This window comes from Lissotriton helveticus, chromosome 8, assembly GCF_964261635.1.
Source record: "Lissotriton helveticus chromosome 8, aLisHel1.1, whole genome shotgun sequence".
Lineage (NCBI taxonomy): Eukaryota > Metazoa > Chordata > Amphibia > Caudata > Salamandridae > Lissotriton > Lissotriton helveticus.
Genome location: NC_136069.1, coordinates 147960589 through 147979502, shown reverse-complemented (window position 1 = coordinate 147979502; position 18914 = coordinate 147960589). Strand labels below are relative to the sequence as shown.

At 44.9% G+C, this 18914-nt stretch overlaps 1 protein-coding gene across 2 annotated transcripts in view; it reads left to right on the top strand.

The window, feature by feature from the left end:
- The first annotated feature begins 6124 nt into the window (after positions 1-6124).
- LOC144771512 (aquaporin-3-like) overlaps positions 6125-18914 on the top strand; it is a 52633-nt gene continuing 39843 nt past the window's right edge. For both annotated transcript variants that reach the window (XM_078655926.1, XM_078655925.1), the window contains exons 1-2: positions 6125-6386; positions 14705-14831. In XM_078655926.1, coding sequence (XP_078512052.1) covers positions 6270-6386; positions 14705-14831 — 244 coding nt within the window. In that variant the 5' untranslated portion in view covers positions 6125-6269. The remainder of the gene's footprint in view (positions 6387-14704; positions 14832-18914) is intronic.

Below are 18914 nucleotides of genomic sequence, written 5' to 3'. Positions count from 1 at the left end.
ACAATCTCAGATGGTCCATTTGTTCGAGCATCCCTCAATGGTTCAGCATTTGGCCATTCGACACTAGTCTTACAAGGGGTCCATAGATCAGATGGGACCACGATGTCAACCAACGTGTTCAAATCTATCCACAGTACTCTCGAGATTTTAACGAACCTCTCTACCTGCTTATACCATTCGACTGGATTGTCCCGCAACTTCGGAAATGAGTTGGTAAATGCGGCTAAGTCTCCTCTACTCCAGGGCACATGTACATAATTTCCATTTGATATTTCTCGCAAAGGGAATGCCTCCATCTGCATTACCCTTCCCTCAGGGGTCATCACATTTGTACTTCGCCTAACTGTGCCCTTTTTCGACCACCTTTCTTCCCATTTATCCAGTTCTCTCCACACTCTTATCCCTGTTACCAACTCTCTTATGTGTGTTTTTAATCCAGTAGTTCTCTTCTCATCTAGATCTTGGTCTGCGTACTGTAATCTGTGGTTGCTCTGCAATGCCCTTGTCCTAGACAAATCCACGGCATACTTGTCTGCCAAATCAGTCAGTTTTTCATGAAACGCTCTAGCTTTCCTAGTAATATCCTTTGCCATGAACAATAACTCATCCTGTTCATACAATTCTATCCTTTCCAAAGGCAATGTTCCATCTATTATCTCATCAACATCTGATTTTAAACTGGTAACATCAAGCCTTTTTGCCTTTATTTCAGCTTTCAAGACACTCAATTTAGCTCCTCCATCCGCATCTCTCCCATCCCAGCTCCGAGATCTACGTTTAGGTATTGGTGAATTATAGGGAGTCCTCCCCTGTTCCCATCTCTCTAAGTCCCATGCCTTTCCATCTTCTCGGGGTGGGTGGTGAAACACTCCTTCATGCCTCCTGGCCCCTCTCTCCCCCTCCGGGCTAGTTTCACAGGATGCAGGGTAAGATGTTCCATTACTCCCTCTTTCTTCCCTACTTCCCTGTGATTCCTGATTATTCGAGGCGTGGCGGGACCTATCGCTGTTCTCCTTTCTCCAATGTTGAACGTCTTCCCCAAGTGTATGATGAAGGCACCTAAACCTATTCTGGAAAGCCCGTACCGCCTCATCTCCTCCTTTCCCCCAGAGACGGGACATTTCCTCACATTCTACAATCCTAGTATTTTGTTCCGGCTGTTCTCTCTGATTTGTAGGACATGCATCCCCTCCATTCTCTTCACTTTGGCCTTCCCGGCCCTGACTGCTTTCGCTGGCCCCACAATGAGATACAGTCCCGTTACCCCTGCTTTCCCACTCTGGTTCCGTTCTTGTCCTGTTACTCGGAGATACTATGGACCCGTCCCATTCCCTCAAATCAGCTCTTAACTCTGAAAAAGATCTTGGCCGCGGTCCCCTTAGATCCATTGGTCCTCTCGGACCTCCCTGTTCTGAATTGGGACCGACAGTTGTGTCTAATGGGGTATTCCATGTTACCGAACCTGGCAATTGTTTCCATGCATTCGTCACATTATTCCTCCTTTCCATCTCAACCCTTTCCCTATCCAATTGCCTTTGTTGTTCCCCTCTATCTCTCTCAGAATTATAGATCGAAACTATGGGTCCTATGGTAACAGGCACTTGAAGAGCGTCTGGCAATCCCACAGACTCAACCCTTTCTGTGGTTGGCGTTTTCTGCACCACAAACCTTCCCACTACACTCTGTACAGTGTTGTTTGGAGGTGTTTCTCCGCCTTTGCTAGGTGTCCATTCCGATATAGGGAGTGGTGTATATCCCTCTATCTCATTCCCGTCTTCCCTTGCGAGCCCTCTATCTTCTATTAACTCCACTCTCGGAGGTGGTCTATCCATTAACAATCTGTTTATCAGATTGTCCTCCGACTCGCTTTCCTCGTCTTCTTCCATGAGGTTTCCTCCTCCTGACACCTCCCTCATCGGATACATTTTCTCCACCTCAATAGTCTGTACCCTCCAACGCTTTTCCTCCTCATCCCATTTGGAATCTCGCACTGCCCTTACCGATCGCGTCAGCCTTTGTTGACGCCTGTTCAAATTTCGGTCGTGTGCAGCCTTAATCCATGCATTAAGAGCCTCAAACTGTGTTGGTCTAGGTGAGGGTTTCAATGAGGACATGGTTGCTTTTAGCCGATGTAACACCTCTAACTTAAACGTTCCATACTTCGGGAACTGCATTTCCTCATTTCCTTCCGTAAGCTTATTCCAAGCCCCAATCCACAATATCGTATGCAGCCCCACATTCGTTGCCATATAATGAGCTGGCGTACCCTCTGGGGGAGCCTCTTCCCCGTAATAATGTTCACTTCGTTTACGTTTAAAAATCCCTTTCAAACACTTAAAACACTTCATGATTTCTCTTTTCTCCGCGTTTGTTTACTTCCTGATGATATTCCACCAATCTCAGCCCCGTTCTTACTAACTGGCCTATCCGTACGCGGCTTTCCTCCGACGTCACTCTAGCCGCCCAACCAGAGCGCGGCTCTAGCTAACGTCACACCAACCGCTCAATCAGAGCGCGGCTCTAGCCGACGTCACCCGTCCCCCTTCGCAGCAGTTCCCCTCCTTTCTCAGCTCGTCTCCTCGGTCATGCACGCATCCCATTCATACTCTGAAAAATGATTACTTCCGTCCAAGCGATCACCTTTCTTTGACTGTACGCCCACAGTCTTTCTGTAGTTGTCACCCTAACTTGGCGAAATGTCTTTCCGATTACTTCCAGACAATCGCCTTCTCCGATAGGTTACTCACACACAGTAACTTTCGACCAGCGTCCGTTACTCATACACACACTCTTACACTCCCCCTATCTTGGATCCACGGCGGTCAATGGTACCTCGTGACCTCCGTACTATGGTCGACAACTACCCTGGATGTTCGATACACCCAAAACCACTTAAGCTCTGGCCTGAACTTAAGATTTCACCAGTTAACCCGTTTACCAGGTTACCAGTTTACCAGGTTGCGCGCGCTCACAACCTTCTCTCTTTCACACTACAGGCATTCAACTCCGCAAGACATTACAATACAAATACAACACAAAACACCGCAATCTGTTCACGCATGACCCTTTTTATACTCACTCTCCGATACTGCTGCTTTTCTCGCACCGTCTGCACCTTTCGGCACACGATTCTTCCGCTGCTCGTCTCTCGACGTCTCGGGCCTTGGGGTAAACTAACCTCTCTAGATTACCTTCCTCAAGAAGATAACCATCCTCACTCTGCTACCAACTGCTAACGCGGGATTACTGGTTACTAATTATCTTACCAAATCCCATTTCCTGTCGACTGAATCGTTGGTACCTGTCTTGAGTAAAAGGTAATCTCGCAGTAAACAATCAATTTAAGAACTTACACCACTCTAAATGACCACTGACCAAAATTAAGTTTTAAAGATTTAATATAAAGTCAAAGATAACTGAAGATACAAACTTCTCAAAATGAGATTCAAGAGGTAGATCGGTATCACTATGAACATGAACTTTTTGAATAGTCTGAGTCTGAAAAACAGAATAATAAGTACAAGTTCGAAAACCATCAGGGTTGCCAAAATGGATACAAGTTGCAACCTCAAAGTCATTACAGAAAAGAAAATTAAGGTTAGTCTGTCCCTACACTATACTAAATGACATCCCTACTTAGCAAGATCTTAACCCTCTAGGTGTCAGCCGTGGTGACTTCCTAAGAAGATCACGCACTTCTCTTTGTCTCTTCTCTGATAATGGGTCTCTCCTGATCAGCCTATCTGCCTACCCATCCGCTTCCTTAGGCTCCCAAAATCATCTGCTCTGCTCTCTTCCCGGGTCACTTTCCCTAATACCAAATCACATTTCCAATAGAAACGCCCCTTGGGACGCCCCTCACGTGGTACATCTTTGCGCGGTAAACTCCATGATGGTACTCTTGAAGACCCTCGTTATAGTTGACCTTGGTTCCCAGGCTCCTTCTTCCGTGCGCTGATACCCCCTGAAATTCCTGGAAACTCCTACAGGCCTGCGCAAGGCGCCACTGAACAAAGTCCCTTTCATTCGAGCTGATTAGGACCTTCGCACCTGCATACAGCTCGTCCTGCAGTGGGCCTCAAATTCCAGACTTCACCATATCTTAGGCCATAAAACACTCTCAGAGCTCCATACTGGACACCTCACGACCTCTCCTCTAACGAGCACATGACGATTTAAACTACATGACATTATCTGTTCTGGCCTACTTGATTTACATGCAGCAGGTTCCTGCACTCTTAAAACGTTAACTTGATTTAAACAGCAAACATTCTTAACTAGCATACGTTTCTAAAATAACACATCTATAAAGCATATACTTTTAACCCTAAGTTCAATAGTACATTTTGAAAGAACCATGTCAACTTTATCTCACATTATTTTAGCAGCACGTTCAGGTTTGCTGTGAATTGCCCTAAGGCCTACACAAAATACTGGAATCCAAAGTTACATTTAATTTGGACATGACTCTTTTTAACATGAGAACATGAGGTTTTCACATATATTCCAACATTTCTACATTTAATCTCACACCGTTATTATTATAGTTACTCTACTTAACATTCTATACGTTTCACTACCGAATATAAACCACTCTGTATATTTCACTCCTGGATATAAAATACTCGTGTGCAAAACATGTTTAAACTAACTACGTGCTTGTAAATATGGCGTACTTATACATTTTTTTTCAAACTTGTGCTCTCTCACTACCAAGGGGGTGAGCAGGGATTATCTTAACCCCTCCGACGCTCATGACGAGCTCAGCTCGTCATGAGCCACGGTTCTCATGTGCTCATGACGAGCTGAGCTCGTCATGACCGTTAGAACGCTCAGGTGCTGGGCTAATTCCCCTGCTGTGCTGGGCGTTCTAAGGAATGGGCGTGGTCATGATGAGCTCAGCTCGTCATGAGCACACGAGAAACGTGGCTCATGACGAGCTGCGCTCGCCATGAGCACCGGGGCGCTGTGTGCGCCCCCCTTACCTCCAGCACAGCGGGGGAATCAGCCCCGCAGCCAAGGGGTTAACTGTGTGACTCCGTTACCCTGACTAGAGTGAGGGTCCCTACTTGGACAGGCTGCAAATCACTGCCAACTAGAGACCCTATTTCTAAACACATACCAAGATAATTTAATTTTGCAATGCATAAATGATAAATATGCACAGATGTTATTGTTTGAGCGCCACATTGGTTTAGCGGTACTACTGCATGACTGATGCCTCGTCAGGGGTAGTAAGCGCTATATAAATGTACTTACAATACAATACAATTTTGTGGCCATTTCAATGGAAAATGTGCTCTGTGTAAGAAGCAGGGCACCAACACATAATTCTGTACTCGTGAACCTAGGGGAATTTGTTCCAAAACGCACCATTGTATAAGCACTATTTGCCGCTGAATGGATATAGCTTATTGTAACACTTGGGTTTTTCACAACCCCTTGACGTCAGTGGTGTAACATTAACGGCAAAAGACACACAGTTGATGGACGGAATGCAGAACAAATCAAAACAGTCACCCCCAGTCAAGAGATCTGGGTTAATTCCAACATTAAAGGCAGCACCGTCATTCCTACAATAGTTCCAGCACAACAGTAGATTAAATTATCTTAGATAGATGTTAGAAAAGTGCAAGGTCTAACCTCCCATCGGTTCTCCAGGCCCTATGCCCTACAGCCACATTACCCCATTTTTAAGCTGACTTTCTTCCACTTCTTCATCTGCGTTTACCGGAAGTAAAACTATAAGTCCCATAATGCAACGAGATGCTACCTACAAGGCCAGGGACGCTTTCACATTTAAAACCTACCATGCTGGACCAGCAGGAGCACTCTTGGCAACCACAAAACATCTCTATTAACTTGAGACAAGGGAAAACCGCTGCCCGTTTTCTTGCCAAAACGTTTAGGTCACCCCCATGTACCTGATGTTCCCTACTGCCCCCTCTCTGTCTCCACCCAACTGCTCCCTCCTAGCCCTTTCTCCAAACCTGTCTTCATCATCCCTCCCACTCACCTTCTCTAGTCTCCAGCCATCCCCCATGTTACCTCCCTCTGGCTCCTCCTCTTTACCCCAGCCCCTCGCTTCCATCCCTATGCATTTGTCGCGTTGATCCCAGGCTCCGCCCCAGTCGCTAGCCAATCACAACAAGCTCACACCATTGGGACGAAAGCTAAACAAGTCAGATTTGGTGAGAGCGCCTAGACTCAGCGGCTTGACTCCCGGGACGGAGACACGACCTTTAACTTCAAATACCGCTTTCTCGGCCATGGTGAATACGGACGGCCTCGACGCCATGCTGAAAGCAGCCAAGTTTAAGTTCAGAACCAAAAATATCCATGTGCGCTGCGGGCTGGCAGAGTTTTTGGGGACGTTCATTTTAATTGTAAGTAATACTCTTATCAAGTACATTGTTTTAACGAAAGTTCAAAGCTAACGAGGAACAGTGAAAGGTTCGTATGGGAAGAAAACTAATGCTCCCTGAATTATCTTTAAAAATGTGTTTGTTTTTTGTATTTATTGTTGGTGGTGTTTTTTTAGGTGTTTTCAAAAATAGGTGGTAGTAGGTAAAGTACTTTACGGCGAATGATTATAGTAAAGAAAATATCTATTACTTGCAGCTTAAATTCTAATTTATATATACGTAAACACTCCCAGGAACGGTGCTTTCAAGAATGTATGGGCATTAAACAAACTTTTCCCCTTTTTAATTTGACATATTTAAAATGCCTGACTTCTTGAAGCACGCTCTTTTTATCGATTAAAAGCGCAGTTCCGGCAGAGTTTTACTTTTCCTCTGTGCTAGTTTAAATTAATTTTTAAATGACCATAATTCCAAATTAGGGGGGAAATATGTGAAAACGGAGCAGGCGTGTTTTCGATTTTTCCCGCTAAAGTATGCGGAACTATGGTGAAAAATCAAAATGACGCTTCTCCGACCACTGACAACGAGTCGAGAATAGTTCATCCAAACTGCACTCCGCAGTTCCTTAAGCCTGACGTCACTGGCCTTCTCCCTCCCACATCGTCTCCCCACCACACCTGTCTTTCTGGGGCCCTTTGGTATATGTCTGCCTCATACATATCATGTCTCTACTTGGCTTCTCTGCACGCCTACCAGAGAACAAGTGCTCGCGAGGTGCGGTTCTATAGGGCCGCCGACTCTGGAAGGATAAAGAGCCGGGTTGGTCGCTTCCCTGTAGACCTGCTATAATGATGTCTGCTCGGGTAGAAGCAATGCGCCCCAGTAAGGACCTTTGATGAAAAAAAATATTTTAATATGATTTTTTTTATTGTATCATTAACGTGTATTGAAACGTTTTATTGAGTTTTTTTTTTTATCTTGAAGTGCATTTTTTTTATATGATTTCAAGTAAGTGTACAATAAATGAATTAATCTAATCTGTTCAGCCCGGCCGCAGTTTAGCTGATCTGTGTTAAAAGCAGTCACTCCGGCTCTGCTCCCCTGGCCCCGGTCATTCCTGCGTACTGGAAAAATTGGAAAATGTGCTTCTAATTTTCTAAAATATATCTTTATTTTTTTTTTTATAGATATCGCCTAACATGTCCATAAACTGTAGAAAACGAGGGAATCCTAGCTTTCCGCTTAAAATAGGTGCCAGAGGTTGGAGCGGCCCTGGCCGTCGCTTCTATAATTCACGCTGTTGTTTTAGGCGTCTGCGTCGGTAATCCTTTTACCCTGGCTTGTCGGTGTCAGGATTGTTTTGCTGACATTCCCCGTTTGAAGCGGACAGGAAGGTGCCTCGTTGTACAACGCACTGGGAAAAATGTTATTTATCAATTTTCAATCTATTTGTTTGAGGAGTTTCCTTAAATTTCTTTTTGAAAGTGCTGTTTCCCTTTAAATCGCAGGGATACTGGTAATACAATCTAAGAAAAGCGTTCAGGAGCAGAACGAGGGCTGGGTACACAAATATCCCCAAAATGCTAAGAGCAGAAACCTCTTTTGAACACATTTTAACTGTATGCTGTGTTGAAGCTTCCGTTTACTTAAATATTTTAGAAACTACTGTTCCTTTAAAGGGATTTACGACGTCATGTTCCCTTTAAATCGCAGGGATACTGGTAATACAATCTAAGAAAAGCGTTCAGGAGCAGAACGAGGGCTGGGTACACAAATATCCCAAAAATGCTAAGAGCAGAAACCTCTTTTGAACACATTTTAACTGTATGCTGTGTTGAAGCTTCCGTTTACTTAAATATTTTAGAAACTACTGTTCCTTTAAAGGGATTTACGACGTCATGTTCCAGTCGCAAGCCAGTATGAGTTATTCCAGGAAGATTCGGCTAAAAGGATCGTAACTGAGACTGTCTGTGCGTTTTTTCACTTTTTTAATTTTTATTGTTTGCAAAAAGTGCATTTTGCTGCACAATATTTACTGAAATACCATAAGTTCAGGTTGGGGAATTAATAAAAGATTCCACTATTTGTATGGCGTAGTAAGAAAACCCAATCTTCTCGATATGTTGCTTTCCTAAAAAATAAAAGAAAATTATGCACTTTACAAAAATTGTCCCCCCCCCTCCCAACAAAAATAATCAAATCTAAAATACTTAGCTGATGTAAGGAGCATATAAAATGTATTTTCATAAACCTGTCATTCTCGTACCACCTTTCTACACTTTTATATTATATCGTTTTTTATGCTGCCGGTTCCAAGGACACCTCACAATCTGTCCTCAGCGGCCCAAACTTGCATGGGCTTTCCAGGTGCTGTTATAGAACTGTTGTAAAAGTTACTTCGATGTTACAAGTTCGGAGAGCGGACAAGTTACTGACTTGGCTTCAGACCCTACAGTGAGAACTCAAATATCTGCTGTAAATATACATTTGCAATAATTCTGTTCCCGGACATCAGCTTTTCAGTTTGTGAAAATACACAATTTATTATCAAATACAGCTTTTTATTTAGCAAAAGTAAACGAAATTTCACAAACAAACAACGCTTAGTTTCCATTATAAAACACTGTTTATTCTAAAGTGCGAGATACTTTCGTTTTTGGTGAATAAAGGTCTAGGGCTTAAGCAATTGTTGTAATGTTATCAAGAGCTCACATGCGCTAAAGCAAGCCAAGGGATAGATTGTCCGCCATGCTTGTGTTTTACAAACCAGTGCCCAGGCTCACCACCTTGTCCCATGAATCACCACTATTATGAACGCTAATTGGATGCCAGCTATGGTGAAACAAACATGGTGCTGGTACCCACCAAGAGATCCATCCATCCTGCCCATTGGTTGGGCATACACATCACACGGGCACCTTTTTTGTAGTGACCGAGGAGGGGTGTTTAAAATAAAAATAAAAAAGTGTTTGAAATCAACAATTTTTCTAAAGCACTCTTTACTCCTGCTAGCAAGTGGCAACATGCTTGTGCTCTCCCTTTAAACATGGTAATATTGACTTATTCCCAATTGGTACATTTATTTACTTACGTACTTGGGGCCTGTAAATGAAATGCTAGAAGTGTGCCATAGCACTCATTGGGCCACCCACTAAATTAGCACTATAAAACATCACCAGGCGTTCCCCTGCAACCTGGATATGCAGTTTTAATTTAAAGTACTATTTCGACCTGGCAAAACAAACCAGTTGCCAGTCCTAAACATTTGTTTTTAATACCTAGAAGTCCCCCTAATATAGGCCCCAACTACCCATAAGACAGAGTGCATTGTTTTTAAAAAGTAGGACATGCATACTTACCGTTTTACATGTCGTGGGACAAAAAAAAGTTTTCCCAAGGCGCGCGGGGGGAGCGGATGGTGGTGCTGCTGCTGCTGCTGCTGCTGCTGCTGCTGCTGCTGCTGCTGCTGCTGCTGCTGCTGCTGCTGCTGCTGCTGCTGCTGCTGCTGCTGCTGCTGCTGCTACTGATCGAAGAGCCAAGTTCTGATCGAAGAGCCAAGTTTTGAGAAGACGTCTGAAGGCCAGGAGATCTTGGGTCTGCCTTAGGTTGGTGGGGAGGGTGTTCCAGGTCTTGGGGGCGAGGTGGGAGAAGGATCTGCCGCCGCCGGTTGTTCTTCGGATGCGCGGCAGTCTGGCGAGATCGGTGGAACGGAGCTTGTGGGTAGGGGGTGAAGAAGCTGAGTCGTTTGTTGAGGTACGCTGGGCCCATGTTGTGGAGGGCCTGTTGGGCCCATGTTGTGGAGGGATGAGGAGTTTGAAGGTTATCCTCTTGTTGACGGGGGGAACGGATGCTGCTGCTACTGATCGAAGAGCCAAGTTTTGAGAAGACGTCTGAAGGCCAGGAGATCTTGGGTCTGCCGTAGGTTGGTGGGGAGGGTGTTCCAGGTCTTGGGGGCGAGGTGGGAGAAGGATCTGCCGCCGGCGGTTGTTCTTCGGATGCGCGGCAGTCTGGCAAGGTCGGTGGAACGGAGCTTGCGGTTAGGGGCGTAGAAGCTGAGTCGTTTGAGGTACGCTGGGCCGGTGTTGTGGAGGGCCTGGTGTGCGTGGATGAGGAGTTTGAAGGTTATCCTCTTGTTGACGGGGAGCCAGTGTAGGTCTCTGGGGTGCGGTGTGATGTGGCTGCGGCGGGGGATGTCGAGGATCAGTCGTGCCAAGGCGTTCTGGATGCGTTGCAGCCGTCTTAGGAGCTTGTTTGATGTTCCTGCGTAGAGGGCATTTCCGTAGTCCAGCCTGCTGGTGACGAGGGCCTGGACTACTGTTCTTATTGTTCCGGTGGGGAACCACTTGAAGATCCTGCAGGGCATTCGTAGGGTGGTAAAGCAGGATGAGGATATGGCGTAGACCTGTTTAGTCATGGAGAGGGTGGAGTCAAGGATGACCCCCAGGTTGCGTGCGTGGTTAGTGGGTGTCTGGGCTGTTCCCAGTGATGTTGGCCACCAGGAGTCATCCCATGCTGAGGGGTTGGAGCCGAGAATGAGGACCTCCGTCTTGTCAGAGTTCAGCTTCAGTCGGCTGTTCCTCATCCATTCGGCGAAGGCCTTCATTCCTTCATGGAGGTTGGTTTTGGCGGTGTGAGGGTCTTTGGTGAGGGAGATGATCAGCTGGGTGTCGTCGACGTAGGAGATGATGTTGAGGTCGTGCTGACGGGCGACGGAGGCGAGGGGTGCCATGCATATGTTGAACAGCGTTGGGCTGAGGGAGGAGCCCTGGGGTACGCCGCAGGTGATCTTGGTGGCGGTGGAGCTGAAGGTGGGGAGGCGGACGCTCTTTGTTCTGCGGGCGAGGAAGGATGTGGTTCAGTCCGGGGCCTTCTCTTGGATACCGGCATTGTGTAGGCCTGTTCGTAGTGTGCAGTGGCAGACCGTGTCGAAGGCGGCTGACCGGTCCAGGAGTATGAGGGCTGCTGTTTCCCCGTTGTCGAGCAGGGTCATGATGTCGTCGGCGATGAGGGAGTTTCGGTGCTGTGGTTGTTTCGGAAACCTGATTGGGATGGGTCCAGGATGTTGTTGTCTTCGAGGTAGCGGGTCAGTTCTTTGACGATTTTCTCGGTGACCTTTGCGAGAACGGGAGCAGGGAGATGGGTTGGAAGTTCTTGAGGTCTGCCATGGGTTTCTTGAGTAAGGCGTTGATCTCGGCGTGCTTCCAGCTTTCCGGGAAGATTGCGGTCTCGAAGGAGATGTTGATTACTTTCCGGAGATGGGGTGCGATGGCTGTGCTGGCTTTGTTGAAGATGTGGTGAGGGCATGGGTCTAACAGTGATCCGGAGTGAATGGTGTTCATGATCTTGCTAGTCTACTCGTCATTGGTGCTGGTCCAGGAGAGCAGGTGGTTGATGCAGGTGGTGGTTGTGAGGGCGGTTGTTGTCGATGTGGCGTTGAAGTTGTTGTGGATGTCGGTGTTCTTACGGTGGAAGGTGGCGGCCAGCGAGTCGCACAGGTCTTGCGAAGGCGGGATGTCGTTGGTTTTGGTGTTGGAGCTGGGGTTGGAGAGTTCCTTCATGATGTTGAAGAGGTCTTTGCTGTTGTGTGCGTTGTTATCCAGGCGGTCTTTGAATGACGTCCTCTTTGTGGCTCTGATGAGTTGATGGTGTCTGCGGGTGGCGTTCTTGTGGGATGCATAGCTGTCTGGTGTTCGTTCGCGGAGCCAGTTCTTCTCCAGTTTTCAGCACGTTCGTTTGGAGAGGTCTTTTGTGAACCAGGTGGCTTTCTTGTTGTTGTGGCTGTTGGAGGGTGTCTTGAGCGGGGCAAGTGTGTTGGCGCAGTCGTTGATCAATTGTCTGCGGTGTTGCGGGTGTCGGTGGAGTCGGCGGGTGGGTTCTTGGCGAGGGTGGTGGTTAGCTGGTCTTCTGTGATCTTGCTCCAGCAGCCTCAAAGCATCTGTTGGGTGCGGTGGTGCATGGTGGGCTTCTTGAAGGTGAAGTGGATGCAGTGATGGTTGGTCAAGTGGGGTTCGGTGGTGTGGTTGAAGGAGACTTGGGGGCTTGCAGTAAAGATGGGGTGGAGCGTATGGCTGGCGGCGTGGGTTGGTGTTGTCACAAGCTGTCCGAGGTTGTCGATCAGGGTGGTGGAGTTGGTGTCATTGTTCTTGGGGTGGAAGTGCAGGTCCCCGAGGAGGATGTAGTCCGTAGAGGCGAGGGCGGGTGTGCTGATGAAGTCGTCGATGGAGTTGCTGAACTGTGGTCGGGGTCCGGGGGGGGTCTGTAGACGAGGGTTCCTCTGAGGGTGGTGTTGGGGTCGATTTGGATCTGGAAGTACATGTGTTTGGCAGTGCTGAGGGTGTTGTTCGTGTTGGTCGAGACTCTGATGGTGTTCCTGTGGACGATGGCGATCCCTCCTATGCTGTTGGTGTGGTCCCTGCAGGTGATCTGTGGAGGTAGTCGTGAAGGTCCCAGAGTTCGACGGCATGTTTGCGGGCGGAGTGTGTGTTGAGGAGGAGGCATCTGAGGTAGTTGGGTCCTTCGGTTGGTGGTTTAGCGGGCCGAGTGCGGGTGAAGCTGCAGTTCCGGCAGGTGAAGGGTCCTTGGGTGCGCTTCTGGATGGCCAGGTAGCAGGTGTGATCACGTTCGGGGTTGAGTGCGTGGAGGATGCTGGACTCGTAGCGCTGTCGGGCGTTGTGGTGTTTGCGGCGGCCAGGAGTTCTGGCGCTGGGCGCGATCCAGCCGGGGATGGCACAAATGAAAAAAGTTTCATTTTTTAAGAGTAGGCATTGGCCCGTGGGACTACTGCCTGCTTTTAACAAATATTATTTACATACTCAAAAGGGAAAGGGGTCCTTTGGGAACCAGTTACTCTTTGCGAATGGCTTATCACCAGTTATAAACTGGTAGTAAAGTATTACTGTTTTGCAACCTGAATTCGGTTGCAATACAGTAGTATATACCACACTGATTCAGTGCTTTCAAAGGTATGCCCTAAACACGCCTCTACGAAATGACAAATCACAATGATGTGGATCGGACCGCTTGCGACCAGACAAATCCTTTATACATCTGTCCCTAAATTCTGATTGGTCGTAGCCAGAAAAATAATTCTTCTGCTCCTTTTTTTGAGTCTTAAAGTAATCTTTAATGGTGAGGTATGAATTACAATTATTATTTTAGAAAGGCCTTTTAGAAAGTTGGCATTTTCCCGGCTAAATTTCTGAGTTTCCAGCTGCCTGGGGTGCAGATGGCTCTCCCACTGGTAAAAATATATTGGAGATAAGCCATGCAGTGAAGGGCCTAAGTATTGGGGAGTGGGCATTACTGACAGAATGGCTGGGGAGGAATTGGGCCATGTCCTGGCTGCATGTTGTGGCCTGGATGTGTAAAAGAATATATCGGACACATGTTATGTTGAGTTTTTAAATACCTAACTGACCGAATGCTGAAAGTGTTTTAAAAAAAAAAAAATTATGAACATTTCAAAGCTATATTAATAATGAATACATTAAACATGCTTATTGGTTTCAGTGATATCAAGGTGCTTTCAACATGTGATTACTGTTCCCTTATTGTGGAGGCCTCTTGACAAAGTCAGTAGGCCTGCCTTATATATTTATGCGATGTCCAAAGCCAATAGGCCTGCTTTATATAAGGTGTTACCCCTATATTGTAATGTTCCATCTGCTATACGTGGGGGAGAGACACTTTGCTTTTGAGGGTCATGACCCATTCGGTGTCAAATGCGATTTCAGAATGTCACTAAAAGCATTTCTATCTGCCTGTGTTATATACTTATAAATGAATGCTTAGTATTTAGTAGTGTGTGTGTGTGTGTGTGTGTAATTAATATACTTTTCCTTTTTCAAATAAAAGCACTTACTTGTGGGACAATCATTTACTGAGTTATTGTGTGTCAGCAAATGGTTATAACTAGCTCACACTACCTTGCTTGACTAGCCCTTTGGCTGCTCTGCTTCGCTACAGAGAGTCAAGCGCTACAATGGGGTGCTTGGTTTCCAGCAAGAAGAAATTGTGGACCTATTATTTCATAGGCTACCCTCCTGCTCAACTAATTACCCAATTTCTTACAGAATCTGTTGATATTTTCTCTCTGTGCCATGTTACTAAGGGTTATCCAGAGACTCGTCAAATAAACATGGTTTTAATTTATAGGAGCTTAGACACTTGTACCATTAAGACTGTGCCCCCTCCCCCATAGTTTAACAATCTGGTTTCGTGCAATAAGAATATTCTTTAAAGTAATTTCTGCACTTCTAAGACAATTCACAAGTAGGCAAGTACTGTACTATGGAGTAAGCCCCATTGATGTTTTTATTTATTTTCTCCACTTTCCAAAGCTGTTTGGCTGTGGGTCAGTGGCACAAATGGAGTTGAGTGGCTTTGCCAAAGCACAGTTCCTCAGTGTCAACATGGCGTTTGGATATGCAGTCACTGCAGGAGCCTACGTATGTGCTGGAGTATCTGGTAAAAATATTTCGATTTTCATAGATGGATATATGGATGTTATTATTAATTAGCTGCTTATGATGTTAATAAACTTATCTAAGGGAACGTGGCCATTGCTGTGCCACTTGCACGTATGTGTTAAATATTTAGAGAGGTACATATTTGGGGTATCAGAATGCAAAAATACCACACAACTTTCCCCTTAATTTAGTGTAAGTGGGGACAACATGAAGACCTAACCTGATTTTATTCTGCAAGGTGACCTCCTTGCAAGAGTTTTTGTTTCTTCCCAATCACCACATTATCCTGTACTGAAGGGTATGTGTAGCCCTCTAATGGGGACGGAGAACCTATGATGGATATTGAAGGTTGCACAATGATCTAGTTGTTTTAGCCTGCACAATACACCGTAGTCTTATTTACACACACACACCTTATTTTACCGATTTATTTTTTCTTTTTTTTTTTTTTTTTTTTTTTCACGGGCCAATAACAAAACCTACTTGCAACCATTAGATCCTCCAATTAATCTTTTATGTGAGCTAATAGGGACTTGGATATAAAGAAAAATAAGAGGCAAATCCTTATGAGGACCTGGAATGAGAGAACGCCAACCTCATGCATAAACATAAACAATTCAACCTTTAAATTTCCATGGGTAATTAGTCTACAAAAGAATTCATGCCAAATAATGACTCAAGCGATAATATAGCTCATGAATACCATTTACTTGTGCCTCAGTTTGAATGGCCAAGAAACACAAATCACAATTCAATAGTTAGTTTATGAAATCGTTTAGTTCAAGTAGTACACAACTTTAAAAAAACAGATAACATTTGCTGATCACCTAGGGAATAAACAAAAGAAAGAACATGGCAAATATCAAATTCAGCATTTAGGTTATACAAACCAAATATGCAGTGAAGAAATAAATGTAAGGAGTCACAGGATTGTGTTTATAACTCTTCAGCCGAAGAGTTATACCTGCACACTTTACCAGCCGGTGAAGTGTAGATTGAGTCGGTTCAAAAGTTCAGTTCCAAATGGGATTGGTATAAGAAATCAAAGTTCAGTCCGACGGCATGCCAGACAGGGAAATTAAAAATGATAGCCAGCAGCCCTCGCTCCTCCTCAATGTGAGCAATTATACTTCCAAAAGTTCAGTTTACGTCCACAACGTATCAGTTCAGGCGTTTATTATGATATTAATTGGTTGTCCACAGTTGGCTGCTCATGGTGTGATCAATACCTCACTAAGATTTGCGCAAACGTTAGGTAATCCTTTTGTGGAATCATCAATTCCAACAGTTTTATAATTTGCATCCTCTTCTCTGAAGTAAGAGAATATTTTGTATTCACTGTCTGTCCATTCCCGGACGCGCTCTCTGGGTTTGCAATTGTATGGATACATTTCTGTCAACAGTGTTGTTGAATGAGAATAGGACTTTTTGTTCACAATCGCAAGAAAGGAACTCTCTTTTCATAGCATCTAAAATGACGACTTCAGCTAGTTCTTGCCTTTCTGAATGAGGAAAAGAAGCATTCGAGGCCTACATGAAAACTTACTAAAACCATTACCACATTAAGATTAATATAAAACACATTATCATGAATAATTTAGTTTCTCTTAGTAAATTCACTCATTATTCTTTTCTTCAAAGGTTACATGTAAATATTAGGTACTACTAAAAGGGAACACTTCACACGTTTTATTTTTCGATTGGATTAATATGCATGTCGTTTTTGTTAGTCACATTAATATTTTGCATATTTAATGAAATACTGTAGGAACTTTTTTATTTGTTAAGCATCTTTAAGCTAGACATTTTTCGTATACATTATGATTTATCATGTAAGCATTTTTCTCATTATGGCACATTAGGTAATCAGCAGCACATTTCTAAGTTAACCACGTTTTATTGCTTAAACATGTTTCTACAATCCCATAATGTTTTTCTCATTTTCACATTTCAGAACATTCCCGCATGCTTTTATGATGCAGTAAAGGATCTCATGTTTTCATCGTTACTTTATTTCACATATTGTGTTAATGCTATATTAGTAAAACTCGTCTAATGGCGAGAATTGACAGAGGCAACAGTTTGTGAACTTCTCACGCTCATCAAGGGTTAAATGGGAAATCGATTCGAAACACTTCTACTCATCACTATGTATAGCACTTGGATGAGATCAGTGGTGGCTGACTTTTGGGGCCGCGCTATGACTGAATTTTTAAATGGTAAGGCCTGTGTTGACCAGTTATTTTTTGCTGTGCTCACCTTGATACGCATGATGCAACCACAAATCGAATTTGGCTTAATGAAAAAAAATGCATTTGCACTGACCTTTATAGCCCACACTAGACATCTGGGAATACTTGACACAGTTGCTCTGACACCCACAAAAGCAGGTTTCTCTTCTCTGTGTGGCAATCCACCCTTCAGTTCTACTGGCCGCTGACCTGCTCGATGCCAGTTCATAACTTCACCCATCTAGATCTCTTTGAAACTGGTAACCTAACCTGGAATGGGAGAGAGATGACTGGGCAGAGTTCTTCTATCCCCATATCTTGGTTGCTGCCCAGGAACAATATACATTTTTGGCAGACATGCATCTTTGTCTATTATGCTACAGCACAGTTTTTTGGGTGAAGGGGGCGTACTTGGGGTGGAGGGAAAGTGGGTGGTGCCATACTTAATGATCTAGAATCCATTGGACAACCACTCATGGTTGATCAATGATTTTATATATCAAACCTTTCTACAAATATGCCTATTGTAACCTTACCTGTTGAAATGCCTCTCTTTGGGTGTGTTTGTTGCCAATACTGGATACCAACAGCAGGAGATTTTGGAATGTAATGACTTGCCAAATGTACCCTGTTCACCTCATCTGTGGACACATTTTGACTACATTCAAGCCTAGCCTAGATTAGTTCCCGGAGACCTCTAGACAAATGATGTTAGCCCATTCCACATTGTTGAGACTCTCATTCAGACAATTCGGTGTAAAAATGCCTGCAAGTGTCCGCCATATCTGTTATGATATTAGAGATTTGAATGTTGTTCCTTATACAGCCCAAGGAAGGAGCTTTTGACAAACTGAAATGTAGCCATTACCTCTCTTAAAGAGACTTTTACTCAGCACCATCCTAAAGATATGGTGGCTTTCCCAAACTTGGATGAGATTGGCCAAAGTACTTCAAAGAGCCTCAGATAACAGTCACTGTGGCATTGCCCATGTGGCATTCAGTTTGTCCACATTATCAGCCTTCCCCGACATACAGAGCATTCGCGTAATCCAAACACGAAATAACCATGGCTAGCAAGATTAGTTTAAGCGCCTCGATGGAAAAAAAGCGGGACATTTTGCGTATGATGCGCAAATTAAGAAAACATGAGGACACCACAGCGCTAACTTGGTGATGCATAGAAAGGTCGCTGCTGACCATAATGCCTAGGCTTTTAACAGTTTTAGAGGGAAATGGGGAAGAACCAAGGGAAGGGGGCCAAAAGATGGAAGACCAGGGACTGGGAGCGCCACCGGTGAGACCAGCTCGGTCTTTTCTGGGTTGAGCTTAAGATGGTTCGAGCTCATCCAGTCACTGATAAAAGTCATGACAGATTGAAAATTGAGGATAGAAGAAGGGGAGGAAGAAATATTCAAGATAAGCTGGAGATCATTGGCATAGTTAAATACCATGACGTCCAGTTTGTGAAGGGCCAAGATAAGAGGGAGGATATAAAGATTGAAAAGGAGGGGAGAAAGAGAAGAACCCTGGGGGACACCACAAGTGATGGAACAGGCAGTGGCTGAAAAGCCAGCTAACGGAACGGCCTACTGACGGTTCTCCAAGAATGTCACAAGGTTGCCCATAAATCTACTGGCACTACCCCAGTCTAACTGGTGCAGTGCAGAAACAATCCTTAAAAATCTAATGCCACTCACGCTGCTCCAGAAGCACTCAATTGCGACACGTGGGAACAAAAAACAGTTTTACACTGTAAATCTCTGAGCCTGAAAGTGACAGTCACTCTTGGGCAGGACTGTCCGGGAATAGGGCAATGCCAGAAGGGCTGTCTCAGCCATTGCAGACTGATG